Source organism: Mustela lutreola, chromosome 2 (genome assembly GCF_030435805.1).
Source record: "Mustela lutreola isolate mMusLut2 chromosome 2, mMusLut2.pri, whole genome shotgun sequence".
In the NCBI taxonomy this organism is placed as follows: Eukaryota; Metazoa; Chordata; class Mammalia; order Carnivora; family Mustelidae; genus Mustela; species Mustela lutreola.
The window spans coordinates 202,643,336-202,661,332 of record NC_081291.1 but is presented as its reverse complement, the minus strand read 5'-3'; the positions used below and the strand labels follow the sequence as shown (position 1 = coordinate 202,661,332).

The window sequence follows — 17,997 nt, the reverse complement described above, 5'->3', positions numbered from 1 at the left end:
GATGAGGGAAGCCAGATGACTGAAAATAGAATATGGAAGTCATGGGGCAAGATTTCTCTCAAATTATCAACCAGATCTATCCTTGAATTAATTTAACCATATCCTAGCTCATTTTTTACTCACTTCCTCCAGGCTCAACATAAAATATATTCTCCTTATGTGCAAGGAATATCTTCCTTATAAGTGTCCTAGAACACCAACCACTTCCTCTAGTCTAATTCAACCTTGTGATGTTTCCCATTTAACATCTGATTCCAATTAGCTGAGGTAACAAATGCTATGCCTTTGCTACCTTCATTCTTCAAATCAATGTACAATGTACATTCTTCAAGACATTGCAGAATGAACTTTTTCTAGACTTCTCAAATGATATCATTGACCCTAACGTCTCTTATAATCTCATAATAGTCAAATTCAGCAGATATATTTCAGTTCATACTTTGTTGGTCACTTTTGTTTGTATTTATTCTATTGGAAATGTGGAACCTACAGTAAAATTCTTCAAATGACCTTTGATTGCTCTAGCCTCTGTGACACATGTGTAACAGAAAGGTTTTGCTTCAAATATCATCCAATTATCTGTCCTCTCCTTTATTTCTTTGTCTTGTAGCACAGGCCCTAATTATCTCTCACTTGAACTAACTCACTTGCTCTTCCTCCCTCCATCCTTCTGTCGAATTCCTTGTTCTCTAGTTTCCCTGTTCTTCTATGTCAGCTCATCTTAGCCTCATAGAAGAGAGTCCATAGTTCTCCATGACCTGGCTCCCTACTTTCCAGCTTTGTCTAACCTTACCACTACTCCGTCCCCAAAATATCACATTCCACTAACAGTTAAGTTATTGGACGTTTTTTCACATCATACCTCTTTTTGCTTTTGCAGATGATGCTTTATTTGCTCTTCTCTCTCTCTCTCTCTCTCTTCTACAAGGTAACACCTTTTCATTAATAGATTTATCCCAAATCTCCCCTTCAGCTACAATAGGTACTCCTTTTAATTATAAAATAGTCTGTTAATATCTATAAAAATTTACTTCAGTATATGTTTTGTATTCAGCTTCTCCATAAACAATAAAGGACTTTAGTAAAGTTGATTATTTTATGTTATTAATATTTGAAACTGCAGTCAAATGTCCTAGGTTGAAATTCTAGTATTTTGAGATAAGGTGATAGAAAAATCATAAGAAATTATCATTATCAGGGGAAAGTAGGATTATAAAATGTCTGTGCCATATTAGGGAAGTAATTTCAGAAGTACCCCTAGGTCAGACAGTATTTAATTTGCTTATTTTAAATAGGAAAAAGCCACTGGCATTGCATTTGTCTGCTTTTATGTGATAACAAATGACCCTTACATTTCTGGCTTAAAAAAAAGTACTTTATTTCTTATTTATGTAATGTGTCTGCACCTGCAGATGAGCTGGGACTCTGCTTCACTTGTCTTCATCATGGTGTTCAAGGTCAAAGAGAATTCTCTCCTTGCGGCATGCTAGTTTCATGTCAGAAGGAAAGAACATAATAAGAAATATGTGATTCTTCTAGCATTCTGAGTTCATAGTGTCTACTGCATTTGCTTATAAGCCACTGGCCAGGAGAAGTCATGTCATCAATTGGGTGGGTTTCTAACTCTTCCACGGGAAGCACCATAATCCACAGGTCAATGAGCAATAACATATAACCTCTTCAAGGGAGGAGAGATAGGTATTTGTGAAAAACTATACACAGGCATTGAGAAATATAGTAAGAAAGTCATAGAGGGAGATAAGAAAAAAAATTCCCAATATTTAGGATTATTCATACCACAGAGGAACCTACCAAAAATATCTTTCAATTAATTATTGAAACAAAAGTGTATGAACTGGAAGAAAGGCAATGTGAGGGAGAAGTTTTCAAAGAGCAAAAAATAAAAGAAAGAGCAGAGCTTCTTCCAGACCCAAGATTTTATAAGGGAGAAATGAAATGTCCATAAGTACTTGCCTGGAGCCTTCTGTCAGGATTCCAGTGTACTTGAGGAGGAAGAAGACAAGTAAAGAAGGTCCAAGATAAAATCGAAACCAGTTAGGGTAAAAATCAGTATCAATTAAGAAAGAGGGTTTTCAACATAAGTTGAGGAAAAGGTCATAGAACAAGTCAAATTTGTAACTGAAGAAAGAAAAGATCACATGGATAAAGCTACTGCTTTTATTTTATTATTATTTTTGGACCCTTCAACTTTTCATTGCAATGTCCTCAAGAGGTTTTACAGGAGAGAACTAATAGGGGGATACTTTTAAGAAGAGTTCAAAATTTAAAAGGAGCCAGTCGCCAGTAAACAGCACAAGAGTCAATAAGACTGGAGGAGAATGATTTTTTTTTTCTGGCTGAGGTAAAAGCAGAATGTGAGAGCAAAGCACAGATGAACTGGTGGCATCAGTCAATGCATTCCCTTGACAGGGTCCAACTGCATCTTCCTGAAGCGGAATAAATCAATGGTTGATTTTTGTGAACACTGTTATTTTGAAGAAAAGTGGTGCCAGGAATTCTAAGGTTTGAGAATTGGTAACCATAAAGGGAAAATGTAACTAATTAGAAGAAGTGGAGATAAAGCAGTGTTTGGGTAAAGGGCAGATTAGGATCTGTAGTTGATTCTGTTATAGGAAATTGGGATGTGGAAGGAGAATGATCTGCCTTTGGGAGGCTCAGTGTGATGCAGACAGAACAGAAAACCACCTATGTGATTGATCTGAGTGGCACAAAAGAACACAGTCCCATGTTATCTACTTGTGAACCCTGACATAATAGGAACAGACATGCAGAACTGAATATCCCAGTTTGAGTGCACACCATGATGGACTTGAAGATTCAAACTTTGTTAACTGAACACACTCATACCCAAATAAAGCCTCCTTCAAAACACATATAATCATGTATAAACATTCACTGATAAACTAGTATGGAAACAGATTAGAACACTTATTAAATATATTAAGGTAGAAGTTACAATAGCAAAGCAGTTAATAAGGGGAGAACATGTTATGTCTGTTAAATAACATTTACTTTTTTAAAAAAATATTTTATTTAAAGAGAAAAAGAGAGAGAGCACAAGCAGGGGAACAGCAGGCAGAGAGAGAAGCAGGCTCCTCATGGAGCACGGAGCCTGATGTGGGACTCTTTCTCAGGCTCCTAGGATCATGATCTAAGCTTAAGGCAGATGCTTAACCAATGGAGCCACCCGGGTGCCCCAATACTTCCTTTTAAATATCAGACTTGAGTTACTGTTTTAGTGTAAAAATATGTGCATAATTTGACACTGACACATACATATATAAAACATATAACAGTAAAAATGTATATACTGCCTCCAAAACTCAACATGTAAGAACTAATATTATAATTCCTATTTTCATGAAAGAATACTCAGGACAATGACTTGTCTGTGACGAAATACACTTTTATATGCCAACATAAACTACTTTGGAAATAAGTCACAGTAGAGAGTTGTTAATAGTTAAACTCAACAGCGTAAATTATCTTTGTTTACTGTATATAATAGAAAGAAATAGCTTAGAGATGTTTATTCAATAGAAATACATGGAGATACACATATAGATACGCACCTCTATTTTTTTTTTTTTTTTTAATTTTTTATTTTTTATAAACATATATTTTTATCCCCAGGGGTACAGGTCTGTGAATCACCAGGTTTACACACTTCACAGCACTCACTAAATCACATACCCTCCCCAATGTCCATAATCCCACCCCCTTCTCCCAAACCCCCTCCCCCCGGCAACCCTCAGTTTGTTTTGTGAGATTAAGAGTCACTTATGGTTTGTCTCCCTCCCAATCCCATCTTGTTTCATTTATTCTTCTTCTACCCACTTAAGCCTCCATGTTGCATCACCACTTCCTCATATCAGGGAGATCATATGATAGTTGTCTTTCTCTGCTTGACTTATTTCGCTAAGCATGATACGCTCTAGTTCCATCCATGTTGTTGCAAATGGCAAGATTTCATTTCTTTTGATGGCTGCATAGTACTCCATTGTGTATATATACCACATCTTCTTGATCCATTCATCTGTTGATGGACATCTAGGTTCTTTCCATAGTTTGGCTATTGTGGACATTGCTGCTATAAACATTCGGGTGCATGTGTCCCTTTGGATCACTACATTTGTATCTTTAGGGTAAATACCCAATAGTGCAATTGCTGGGTCATAGGGCAGTTCTATTTTCAACATTTTGAGGAACCTCCATGCTGTTTTCCAGAGTGGCTGCACCAGCTTGCATTCCCACCAACAGTGTAGGAGGGTTCCCCTTTCTCCGCATCCTCGCCAGCATCTGTCATTTCCTGACTTGTTGATTTTAGCCATTCTGACTGGTGTGAGGTGATATCTCATTGTGGTTTTGATTTGTATTTCCCTGATGCCGAGTGATATGGAGCACTTTTTCATGTGTCTGTTCGCCATCTGGATGTCTTCTTTGCAGAAATGTCTGTTCATGTCTTCTGCCCATTTCTTGATTGGATTATTTGTTCTTTGGGTGTTGAGTTTGCTAAGTTCTTTATAGATTCTGGACACTAGTCCTTTATCTGATATGTCGTTTGCAAATATCTTCTCCCATTCTGTCAGTTGTCTTTTGATTTTGTTAACTGTTTCCTTTGCTGTGCAAAAGCTTTTGATCTTGATGAAATCCCAGTAGTTCATTTTTTCCCTTGCTTCCCTTGCCTTTTGCGTTGTTCCTAGGAAGATGTTGCTGCGGCAGAGGTCGAAGAGGTTGCTGCCCGTGTTCTCCTCAAGGATTTTGATGGATTCCTTTCGTACATTGAGGTCCTTCATCCATTTTGAGTCTATTTTTGTGTGACGCACCTCTATTTTAAACCTATTCTTCATGCACTGAAATCTGCCCCCTGTGTTGAAGGCCAAAACCTCTGAACTATGGTACTCATAATAAATACCAGACTCTTTATTTCTAAAAAAGAAATCTTCTCCTCTGAAGCCTTGGCCCTTTGGTCTCCTCCATTAGCATATGTAATTTCTATCAGACTGCCTAATTTTTATGTCATACCATCTGGTCTATTCCATTATATTATCCACTAATCTCAATTAATTATAAACTTCAAGAGGGAGAGAAAATAATAACAGAGTTTTCATATTCTTTTCCTCTTTCAGCATGAACTTGGTGGCCAAACTACTTTTGCTGCAGGTAGTGAAAGACCGATGAACTTTTGTTTTTATTTATTTTTTGCTATTTTTTAAAAATCCAAGTAATTACCACAGAGTATATCATTGATTTCAGACGTAGTATTCAGTTATCAATTGCATATAACACCACATTACATCACATGCCCTCCTTAATGCCCATCATGCAGTTACCTCATCCCCTCACCGCCCCCCCCTTCAGCAACCTTCAGTTTGTTTCCTAAGATTAAGAGTCTCTTATGGTTTGTCTCCCTGTCTAATTTCATCTTATTTTATTTTTCTCTCTCTTCCCCTATGATCCTCTGTTTTGCTTCTTAAATCCCAATTATGAGCGAAACTGTATGATAATTGTCTTTCTCTGATTTACTTATTTCACTCAGCACAATACCCTCCAGTTCCATCCATGTTGTGGCAAATGGTAAGGTTTCTGGCTAAAGTTAACAAGTCAGGAAACAGCAAATGTTGGCGAAGGTGTGGAGAAAGGGGAACTTTCATACACTGTTGGTGGGAATGCAAGCTGGTGCAGTATGGAGGTTCCTCAAAAAGTTAAAAAATAAAGCTATCCTATAGCCCAATGACTACACTACTAGGTATTTACCCAAAGGATACAAACATTGTGATCCAAAGGGGCACATGCACCCCAGTGTTTATAGCAGCAACGTCCACAATAGCCAAACTATGGAAAGAGCCCAGATGTCCATCAACAAATCAGTGGATAAAGAAGATGTGGTACATGTACACAATGGAATATTACTCAACCAAAGAACTTTTTCAGATCTATATGAGATTCCTAGTGTTCTCCAGTCTTCAAGAAACTGGAGAGATAGCTCATGGCAGGATGAAGATAGGAATCAGAAGAAGACACAAATTAATTTCTACATCCTTCCCCTAAGTTACAGGAAACATGTGGCTAACTCCTCAGTTTTATATTTTGCCTATTCTAAAAAGAACAAATGACATTCTGCTTATAGAATCCTGTCATTATAGCTATCATTAATTTGTTACTTTATTTTACTTTATTTTTTAGAGGTATAGGGGCAGCGGGAGAGGGACAGAGAGAATCTTAAGCAGGTTCCACACCAAGCATGGAGCCTGATAAGGGCTCAATCTCACAACCCTGAGATCATGACCTGAGCTAAAATCAAGAGTTGGACGCTTAACTGACTGAGCCACATAGGCACTCTTAACTTGTTATTTTATTTTAATTTTTAAAAGATTTATTTATGTATTTATTTATTTGACCGATATCACAACTAGTCAGAGGCAAGCAGAGAGAGAGAGGAGGAAGCAGGCTCCCCGCTGAGCAGAGAATCCCATGTGGGGCTGGATCCCAGGAACTTGGGATCATGACCTGAGCCGGAAGCAGAGGCTTTAACCCACTGAGCCACCCAGGCGCCCCCTAACTTGTTATTTTAAAGCAGAAGAAAAAACTAAAAGTACATTTGTGTCGTGTCACTACCAGTATTTCCATATGTTTGAAACATAGGCTGCTCATGGCTGAATGTTAAGGAAGAAGGGCTGGTGATCATAAAAGGTTTCTTATGCCAAAAAAAGCAGTTTTGACTTTGTCTTGAAGGTAATGGGAAGCACTGACAATTTTAAGTGTTGAAAGGTTGGATGGAGAAGAAGTAGAAATTATGGGGCGCCTGGGTGGCTCTGCCTTTGGCTCAGGTCATGATCTCAGGGTCCTGGGATTGAGACCCGCATCAGGCTCTCTGCTCAGCAGGGAGCCTGCTTCCCCTTCTCTCTCTGCCTGCCTCTCTGCCTACTTGTGATCCTCTTTGTCAAATGAACAAATAAAATCTTTAAAAAAATAAATAAATAAAAATAGAAATTATGAGCCTGAGAGTAGAGGAAACAACTTGTAGCAATTCAAGAGGAAAAAAAGAAAAAAAAAACTTTTTTTTTTTTTTTTTTTTTTTTTTTTTAATGAAAGGACTTCACTCTTAAGGAGGGCATCATGGTAGAATATATTTAAGAGATGTTAAAAAAAAAATGAGGTGACATGTCATTTACAGATTAGATTACCAAAATAGAGACAAAGTAGAATAACCTTAAAATATCTTCTGGCCTCACAGAATGTCATGTTAACACAGGCAGGAAATACAGTAGGAGAAGCCTAGTTTGGAAGAAGAGATGTCATCATGATGCCATAAACTTAGTTATTAATCTCCTTGTGGAAACAATTATAAACTTTAAATTTAAGAAAACCTACAAAATTGTTAAATAGATTCATTTAAGCAACAAGGGATTCATGCAATTTAAAAGTAAAATCTAGTATGATATTTAACTATGTTTCACTTGGCATTCTTTCAACAACTACAAAGCCAGCAAAAGGCAATGACTCTCTTACAAGACTCTTTGTAAAAAAGATGATGGTGTTGCATAAGTCACAGATCCTGCCCTTGAGGCTACACACAATGTAATAGATGCTATCACTGAGGTGAGGAGATTTCCTCCAGGTAGAGAAGAGGTATATTAGGAGCGCTGTATCCACTGGCTGCCCTTTCAATAAATATATTGCTAACATGCGATAATAAAATAGGTACAAATTATTCACTGCTTACCATTAACAATAACGATGATATCACGGAAGTCAATTTCTCCCCTAGCCTCCACTCTTCCTTCACATCGGTATATACCTTCATCACTTTTATTGATGTTGAGAATCTGCAGATTATTGTTGGCTAGCATAGCAAAGCGATCTGGAAAGTAAGCAAAGGGGAGGCAATGATATCAGTAATTGAAAGCAGAGTCCAGTGTGCTCTAAATTGCCAAGAGTTAAAATATGGCACTTGTCTGACACTATCAAACTTTTCATCAACAAACAAATTCGAATTTGAAAGTAAAATGTAATTTCATGGTTTCAATTTTTCCACTCCACACTGCCTTGTTACACCTTTTTTTTTTTTCTAAAACACATTCGAGACTTTATTTCCACATAAAATGGTTAGGCCCCTTGGTACTTTGAATGAAGAAATGATACACAAAAGAACAATGTTGAGAGATTAGATATTGCAGACATGAAGACATTTTGTAGCAACTTGAGTATGGAAAAGGTTTAGAAAATTGATTGAACAGCCTTCCCACACAATAATTAAACTAATAATTCTGCATACCCCGAGGAGGCAGCTAAATGATACAATAATATTCAAGTCACAGAGAGGACATATAAAGTGGCCATATCTCTAACTTATTTGAATTTTTTCTCTAAATGCAGATAATCCACTTCAGGAATGAACAGATTAGACTTAATTTTATTTCAAGATTTCATTTTAGGTGTGAGTATATGCACATGAATATACATTAAAAATAAGCTGTTAGAGGGATGCATTAGTTGATTGCTTAAGATAATCTGACTAGCCTAGCCAGCATCTCAGCCTGACAGTGTTTCCACAGTGTCTGGCCTGAGTTTTTAATCATCACAATTTTGTTGCAGTGTTAAGACCTTTTCCCCTCTGGTCTAGTAAAGAACGGTCTGACTTCTAGTCTTATTTTAAAACATGTTGCAAAAGCAATATCTTCCATTTCATTAATTAACACATCATTGGACATCATCTAGTTGGTTTTTACAGTATTTGAGATACTTTGGTAAATAAGAGATACATGCTTGACCCCTTGGACCCATTAGTTTAAGGTACTCATCTCTGGGATATTTACTGTTATACCATTAAATATTACTTTTTGGACCTATTCCAGTGTTTACTGCTCTTTCCCTATCTGCTGGCTTGATGGGTTAGGGCAAACATGGAAACCACATGAGTAAAAGCTAGAGCCTCCCTCAGCCTGGAGCGCTGAATGGGTGTGTGGGGTACACTCTTACCCCCACCCTTGCTGCCAACTGGACTTTGTATAACTGAGAAATAAACTGCTGTGATATCAGGCAGGTTGGGGTTCAATTCAGGTTTGGGGTTCACCCGTCATAGCGATTCCTTAATGCAATTCCTTAATGCCATACCAATTCTACTTTGGGCTACAAATACAAATAGGGAAGTCATCAGACTATGGGAGGACTATGCTTCCTACAGGTAAGCAAGAGAGAAAATAAACAAAGAGTAGAAATATATAGATTCAGAGGATCCCAGAGATGGAAAGTATTGATTATAAAGCTGCAGACATGATTATCAGCTCAGGAAGTACAGTAAAGCCCTCCAAACCCCCATCCATGGTTTTGCCCTCTGCAGTTTCATTTGTTTGCAGTCAGCCAAGGTCTGGAAGCAGATGATCCTCCTTCTGACATTTTATCACAGATCAAAATAGGCCTAACCCTACATCACTTCTTGCATCTCATCGCATAGGCATTGTATCATCATGTCATGAAAGGAAAAAAAGGTGAGTAGAGTATAATAAGCTATTTTGAGAGACAGTGGTCACATTCACACAACTTTTGTTATAGCATATTGTTATAATTGTTCTATTTCATTATTAGCAATTGCTCTTAATCTCTTAATTTATAAACTAAATGCCTAAGGTATAAATTAAACTTTACTGTTTTTTTTTTTTTAGTGAAAAAAAAAAAACAGTATAGGATTTGGAACTATTTTTGGTTTTAAGCATCCACTGGGGGTCTTAAAATGTATCCCCCGTAGACAAGGGGGGGCTACTCCACAAACTTTCCCATAATGTTTATTTCTTCTTTAAGTTGACCCAAAGAAGAGAGACACAAATATTCACGCAGATGCTTTCCCCTGGTAAATTTTCCTTTTCTCCAAGGAAGCTTGAAGAAAAAGAATCTGCAAGAAATTTTAAATTTTTTTTCTTTAAATTTTAAATTTAAACTCACAAGAAGTCCTGGAGTAACTCAGAACTCATAAAAATTTAGAATGTTTCAAGGTCAGTAAAAAGATCTATTCAAGCATGTGGCTGGAAATTAGGGTGGGAAGCAATTATCAACTTAAGAAGTTCAAATTTAAATTGGGATGCATATAATCATACCTTGATAAATGTAATATTATATTTTTAAATTACTAAAATATGAATTATCATTTAACTCTAATGTTCTTTAATGGTTAAAGTGCATTTAGTTAAAAAATAGTAAGGGGAAGAATTATTTTAATCAGGAAGGCAATACTTGATATTAAAAGGAAAATAATTTGAATGTATATAATACATAATTTGATGGGAATAAATCAGTATTTCTTCTAATCATAAAATTTTAGTTTCAAATGGCCATTTTAATATATTACCTCTACTTGCTGAGAGAAAACTATTAAAATATTAGGAAAACAGTAGCTACCTGCTAAATTGAAATACATATCAATGTTTCGAAACAGAAAACAAACTATATGAAAATCTCAAGTCAAATCCTAGGTATGTATGTAAAGACCATGGAATGATGTTAGTAAGCTATCAAATGGCAGAAAACATTTGAAGAGAGCACTGCTTCAATCACACATAACTATGGACATTAGAACTATCAGATTATTAGAGATTATTCATTTTTCTCAATTATACAGAACTTCATTAAAAACCAAGTTTTCATTATTGCAATCAGAAAAATAAATGAAATAAGCGATCTGCTTTATGCTCCTTCAAGCAGATTTTTTTCTAGCCCTCTTCTCATTCCCCAGCCTCAGTGGTTGGTCTCATCTATTCTTATGGCTTCAATCACCATCTATATTTTGAGACACAAGTTTTCTTCAGATCAGACCATTATATGACTATAAAAGTGCTTAATGGTAAACCAGATATAGCTACTGGGAAGGACTGTAAGTATTTTAATCTCAGCAAATTTAAAGTTTAGTTTACTATCTCCACTTGAAATTTTTCATATGGTCTCTCCAGGTCTGTCTTCACATCTTTATGTTGAACTATTTGCCCAAGTCAAATTCCTCGAGCCATCTTTGATTTCTCCATCTCTCTCCATCTGCATATTCAATCAAACCCCATGTCCTGTCACTTCTGCCTTTATTATTACTTGGTCTAAATATCCTTCTCCTTCAGCAATTATTTCATTAGGATCTGAATTGTTATCAGTTACTGGAGTTTTGTCTTGACTGCCATCCAATCCATTCTCCTCAATGAAGTACTAATAGCCTTCTCAAATTCATATCAGGTCATGTCACTGCCTCGATTAAAATCCTTTAATGATGTTCTCTTTAGATAAATGCCAGATTCCTTTACAGAGATGTCAAGGCCACAATGACCTGACTCAAACGTCCTTTCCAGTTTCCTCTCTTATTAGTCTTTATGATCAATCCTGGTTTATATTTTTCTATTAGTATAAGTATTCTAGTTGCACTTATTCATAAATTCTCATTATAATAAACTAATTCTAGTTTCTGGAAAGCACCATTCATGATGTCTTTCACCTCTGGGCTGCTGCAGATGGTGTTTTCTCTTCCTAAAAAGTCCCCACCACCCTTTGCCTGGCTAACCTCTTTTTCATAATTAAGGGTTACTTCTCTCTTCAGCAGGCATCTTGGACACCTTCTTTTGCCCTAACAAGTTGAGTTGACATTAGGAGAAGGAAAGGAAAATTCAGTTGGGGGAAATGGGAGGGGGAGGCGAATCATGAGAGACTGTGGAGTCTGAGAAACAAACTGAGGGTTTTGGAGGGAAGGGGAGTGGGGGGTTGGGTGAGCCTGGTGGTGGGTATTAAGGAGGGCACGTATTGCATGGAGCACTGTGTGTGGTGCATAGATAATGAATCTTGGAACACAGTAAAAATAAAATAAAATTACAAAAACCTCTAAGTTGAGATGTTCTTTCTTTAACATTCTCTATCATTGCACTTTCCTTCTAATAGACCTCAGTATACCTTGTTTTCACTCATTTCTATATTAATCTTTTCTACTAGATCATTAGTATTTTGAAGGCAGTGAACTTGTTTATCTTGTTAACTAGGACTAGCCACCATCCAGCACATTAGATGGCACGTACTAGGTTTTCAACAAGTAGTTCAAAATTGAATGGATTCTTATATTGGAAGTAGGTTACATAAAAAGAATATTGAACAAGATTATTTTACCAATAGTTTTTGATGGAAACAAGGTACCTCATTAGTCAATGATCAAAGCATTTAGAATATTTTTAGGGACAACTTTCAAATTGGCTGAAATCAAATGAGCATCTGAAATAGCATATCCCTCCACTGGGATATTCAACTTTTATAACAAAATGCCACCTTTACTCCCTAAATGCTTGGATTCTCTTTAGCCGATGGATTTCTTTCAACAAGCAACATGGAAAACCTCCATTTCAAGTATCCTATTGGAATTTTAATTATAAATATCTGCCATATAGCTGCTACCAAAAGTATGGCTAATAAGATGGACATTTCCAAACCTTCATTATGTCATCTGGAGCCTGCAAACTTGACTCACATACCACGTTAAAGCTTCAGAAAGTTACCTGGACACACTACATTATTTCAAATCCCCTTACATGTTCCTTTCATAGTTATAAACTTAATCTTCTTCGATTAGCTCTAATAAAGGGGCCATTGAAGATATAATCAGGAAAAGAATATTATTTCTTGTAAAGCCATTATGAATGCGCAAATTGTTCAACAATGAACCATGTGGAGTGTTTCTCCAATATCAAAAGGTTAGAAAAGTTTGTCCTTCCTCACAGTCCACATAAATACTTTATATTCTAAAGTTAAAAAGAGAAAAAAAAGTTGTGCCTTTTTTTTTTTTCTTTGCTTGCCATGCAACTCTGAGCCAGGTTTACTCTAAACTAGTCACTTTCCTCTACATTCAATTTTTTTATTCTAGTTATAATCTGAGTGCATATAATTCTGGTAACACTGATTCTCAAGATTTAAAAACTCAATGAGAAGGAAGGAGAAAGATAAATGTCATTGTGTGGCAAAACTGATACGTACGCAAATATTTAATTCATTCATTTAACAAATATTTATTATGCGCAAGTCTTATTTGAAACTCACAACTATTGTTGAAATTGGAGATAATAACCCACTGTTTACAGAGAGAGAATCTGAATTAGATACAGAGCTGTTAGAAAATTTAAAGCTGCCAGGCCAAGGAAAGAGTAGAGCCATAATGGCATTCCAGCTTCAAATCATCTTGTCCCTAGATACTGGGAAAAACTGTGTGAGCTATAGCACAGAGTAGTGCTCCTCCATTACCGTCACACTTAACTATCAATCTCTGCTTTGAGGCTTTTGTTCTCTGTGTCTTTTAAAAACTATAATTCATTTCAAAACCTTCATGTAATTAAGGTTTACAATAAACCAGATGTACACTTGAAGCCTAAGATGAGGCAATCTGAAAATGTTTAGACATTGTCATCTAACTGCTATAAAAGAACTGCCTTTTCTTTACTATTGAGGGAAAAAATAGCTGAAAATACATTGCACAAAGTACTCATGTGATGAGCTAATGAAATATAAAGTAGTTATCCTGAAATAAAATAAGAGGAAATAAAGTATGATTTCTCACTAACTTATTATAATAGAAAAAAAGAGAGAGGTAGTCAATAAGTGACAAGAGCTGAAAATGCTATGATGAGAGAAATTGTCTCAAAAATTTTAAAAATGACTATTAAACGTGATTATGACATGTCCTCTTTACATATTCAAAAATAGATACTATCTGCTTTCTCTCCTTTATGCTATAAGTTTTAGCTCTTAGAAACTCACAACGGAATCATCCAGGATGGAAAGTATTTGAAAAGATTCAATTATTTCATAACTCTCTGCAAATGCAGGTGCATTGAAAAATATTCTAAATTGAAACTGCTCCCAATGCACAATGGTAAAGTAGCATAATGTAAGCAAATTATGCTTTCAATTTAGATGTCATATTATTCTGGAATTTTAGCTCAGTCTGAATCAAAATTATGAAGACAATTTGAATGAATGTATTTTTCCATCTATTATCCATATATATCTTCCCATAATATTTAGAATATGTAGGTGTCCTTGAAAGAACACTGCCAGAATAAGAAACAGGGTTCACATAGATATTATTTTAACATTACATAGATGAGTCCAGGGGATGATGTTTGAACTGTGATGTGTCGAATATGAATGCATCAGGACTGAGTCCTTCATTTATTTATTATCCTTATACAGTTTATACTAATTTTTTCTTAAAAAGATGGGGTCAACAAACCTTTTCTGTAAATCTCCAAATGATAAATATCGTAGTTTCTTTTTTGGCCACTCCATCTGTGTCACAGCTGCTCAACCCTGTCCCCGAAGCGGCCCTGGCTACTATGTAATGGTCAGGTTTGGCTGTGACCTCACAACACCATAAAAAGACAGTAGAGGGGCTGAATTGAGCCTGAGGTCCATTATCTGCCAACTTCCAACTTCAGAGTTTAAGTTGTTAGATGCTTGGAATCCAAAAAATAAAATTTCTATACGCAGTCAGGTAGATTGAGTCTTTTAAAAAATTGCACTATTATTAGAACATATAATTTAGGGAGTTACCAAAATACTAACTGTCGGAAATAGCGGTGACTTCCTCATTATGATACAACCAGCTGACCGCAGGGGCAGGTGAGCTGCTAACGCGGCAAACCACTTCGGCATCCTCTCCTTGTTTGAATTCTTGAGGAGATACCACTTCTTTGAAAGTGAGTTTTTCTGTTTCAAGAAAGTAGAACAAACCACAAAAGTATTATTTCTCTCTTCTCCCAGTAACATATTCCAAAATCTGATTGATGCGATGATGAAATCATCAGCTAACCCTAGATCTTTTAAAACCTTAGGCTGGGTAAGAATTCTTCTACTCGGGGTGCCTGGGTGGCTCAGTGGTTTAAAGCCTCTGCCTTTGGCTCAAGTCATGAGCCCAGGGTCTTGGGATCAAGCCCCACATCAGGTTCTCTGCTCAGCAGGGAGCCTGCTTCCCTTCCTCTCTCTGCCTGCCTCTCTGCCTGCTTGTGGTCTCTGTCTGTCAAATAAATAAATAATATTAAAAAAAAAAAAAAAGAATTCCTCTACTCAAGAACTTATCATCTCCCTGAGAGGAAAATTCGTAGTCCACATAATGCCGTACTATGTGAACTGGAGTCAGCCCCAAAATTCTGATCCTGATTTCTTCTCTCTTTTCTTAGTCCCTGTGATCCAGACAAACTGTCTTCTTTGCAATCCCTTGACTACTCCAGGTTTGTTCCCATCCTCGGGCCTTGTGTTCCTTTGAATTCCTTCAGATTTCCGCTCGACCTTCACAGATAAAATAACCTTCTCTCTTCCCAATTCAACTCTCCCTCTCTTTACCACACTAACTTTCTTCACTATAGAATTCTATAGCATGTCTATCTAGCATCCATCATCCATGCATTTATCTATGTTCATTCATTGTGTTTTTCTGCTTACTAAAATAATAAGCACCAAGTGGGTGACATTTTCTTTTTACTGAGTGTCTAGGACTTAGAATATTGCCTACCATGTAGTAGACACCCCATAAGTGTGTCAAATGAAGGAACGAATGTGGGTCTCTATGCTTGTTGAGAGATTTTTCACAAAAGTAATTCATTGTTCTTGCCAGGAAAAAAAAATCATTTCTTTAGTTTACAAACAAAACACCAGGCACCTTCCTTTTCATCACTCAAAGTAATGAAAAATCTTTCCAAATACTATGTCTGTGAAATGATCACTGCAATTTATTTTTTTTTTCTATTTATGAAATAGGTACAGTGGGGATCATATAAATAGATATACCATCTTTTTCTTTAGGAGTTTTGAATCTAACAGGAGTAGGGGCAAAGTTGAAATCAGGAAAAATGGCAGTAATGTGCCAGCAAATTGCACTGGAGATCAAGAAGGAAGTCATGCTGTGGGCATGCTTTGCCTTTTTTTTTTTCATATCTTGTTTCTACAATAATAGTAGTAATAGTCATAATAATAAAACTTTAAGGAAGAGATATCTTGAGTTAGTATTTTTAAAAATTTTATAATTTTTCAGATACTTTTCATTAATGTAGTAGAAATACTATCACATATTAATTGTAAGGCATTGTTCTAAAAACTTTATATAATATTAATAATTAATGTAGTGCTTAAAACAGCTTTACGTATGAGGTAGGCAATACTATTAGATCTCTTTTATGGATGACAAAACTGAAGACAGAGAGGGTAGACATTTGCTAAAGCCACAAAAGGAAGTGATAGAGGCTGGTTTCAAGCCTAGGGTGTCAACAAGCTTTAATGTGTTCTTAAACAGTTTCATGATTCTTGGGGCACCCGGGTGGTGCCGTTGGTTAAGCATGTGATCATGGTTTGGGCTCAGATCATGATCTCAGGGTGATGAGGTCCAGCCCTGTGCCAGGTTTCCTGCTCAGCTAAAAGTCTGCTTGAGACTGTCTCTCCTTCTCTGTCTGCCCTTTCTCCTCCTCTAAAATAAGTAAATAACTCTTAAAAGAAAGAAAGAAACTAAGAAAGAAAGAAAAAAAGAAAGAAAGGAAGGAAGAAAGAAAGAAAGAAAGAGAAAGAAAGAAAGAAAGAAAGAAAGAAAGAAAGAAAGAAAGAAAGAAAGAAAGGAAGAAAGATAGGTTAATGATTCCTAAATGTAAGAAGGGGAAAAGGTTGTAGAAGGCAGTCAATCTCAAGTCATAAGATGAAGTATAAGCATGGAACATTTTATTAATAAAAGTTCTGATGGTGAAAAATCCAGCTAGATATTATTCTCCACAGGATGAGTTTTCAGGTCTTCTGTATTCACTCCTGTTCACCGACCCTTCCTTCATTCTCATTCTAGATTGGTCACTGCTATCATATATGCAATTTCATTTGTTCTAGTCCTGACCTTTTATTTGAGTATGAAAAAAGTACTCCTTACAAATTTCATAATCCTAAATAATGTTCTCTACTTACCCAAAAGATTTTCAATGGCTGGAGAATATGAAATCATTTTCATCTCTGTGATTTAACCAACAGAAATGTCCATCTATGTGTTTATCATCTACTATTTTATTATCTATTCTATTTTAGAGATACACTATAGTAAAATAGAAATAAGCTGATATTTGTAATGGTCTCAGGATATTGTTTAGCACATAGTTTTTCATGAGTGTCAGTTTTTATTAAATGCATTTTTTTCTCACAGCCACATTTTAATCAATTAATAAATGCATGACTTACGGTAAATTTCCAAAACAACTGTAGCTTCTTGTGTCTGTCCTTTGGCATCTGTTGCTTGACAGCGATAAATCCCTGCATCCTCTATATTTGCGTTGTAGATGGTTAGTCGTGATCTGACACCTTCCTTTTGCACTGCTACCCTCTGTGTTGAAATTATCTTCTCTCCTTGAGGATTATACCAATCTATACTCTCAGGTTCACCAATTGCTGAAAAGATCCACGGACAAGATATGTTTGAAAATCTGTTGCAAGTGTTTGTTTTGGCATTGACATTTACTATTATGTGACAACTTTCAACAATTTGGGGAAAAAATGTAAATAGGAGAAGGCTGGAAGTCTGAAAATCTTACAAAATTCAAAGTAAACACAAATGTTAGCACACATGTTCATCCTTATCTATCCAATGCTGAGAATTCAGTCCTGTTTGCATAAGCAAAACCCAAAAGTTCTACAGGAAACTGACAGCATGGTATTTAAGCTCTGATAGTTGAAAATTTACTATAGCAATGGATGAGTTATTACTACAGTTAACTTATAAAACTGGCTTGGCCACTGAGTCAGACATAAATTAAAAATGTTTGATATATCTGAACAGAAACACGATTACTAACATGATTTCACCTGTTCCCAATCCTCTTTGCCAGGGTCAGGAGATAGCACTTTTTTCCCCCAAAAAGCAAAGTTCATAACAATGTAAATCCTATACAAAATAAACCTTGGTTTTTGGTAATACTGAATTCGTTATTAATTTCCCAAGTTGTTAAA

At 36.1% G+C, this 17,997-nt stretch overlaps 1 protein-coding gene across 2 annotated transcripts in view; it reads right to left on the bottom strand.

The window, feature by feature from the left end:
• Positions 1 to 17,997, bottom strand: part of NCAM2 (neural cell adhesion molecule 2) — a 514,403-nt gene that overhangs the window by 207,884 nt on the left and 288,522 nt on the right. For both annotated transcript variants that reach the window (XM_059164507.1, XM_059164509.1), the window contains exons 3-5: positions 17,233 to 17,439; positions 14,593 to 14,736; positions 7,748 to 7,885 (exon numbers count right to left, since the gene is read on the bottom strand). In XM_059164507.1, the coding sequence (XP_059020490.1) occupies positions 7,748 to 7,885; positions 14,593 to 14,736; positions 17,233 to 17,439 (489 nt within the window). The remainder of the gene's footprint in view (positions 1 to 7,747; positions 7,886 to 14,592; positions 14,737 to 17,232; positions 17,440 to 17,997) is intronic.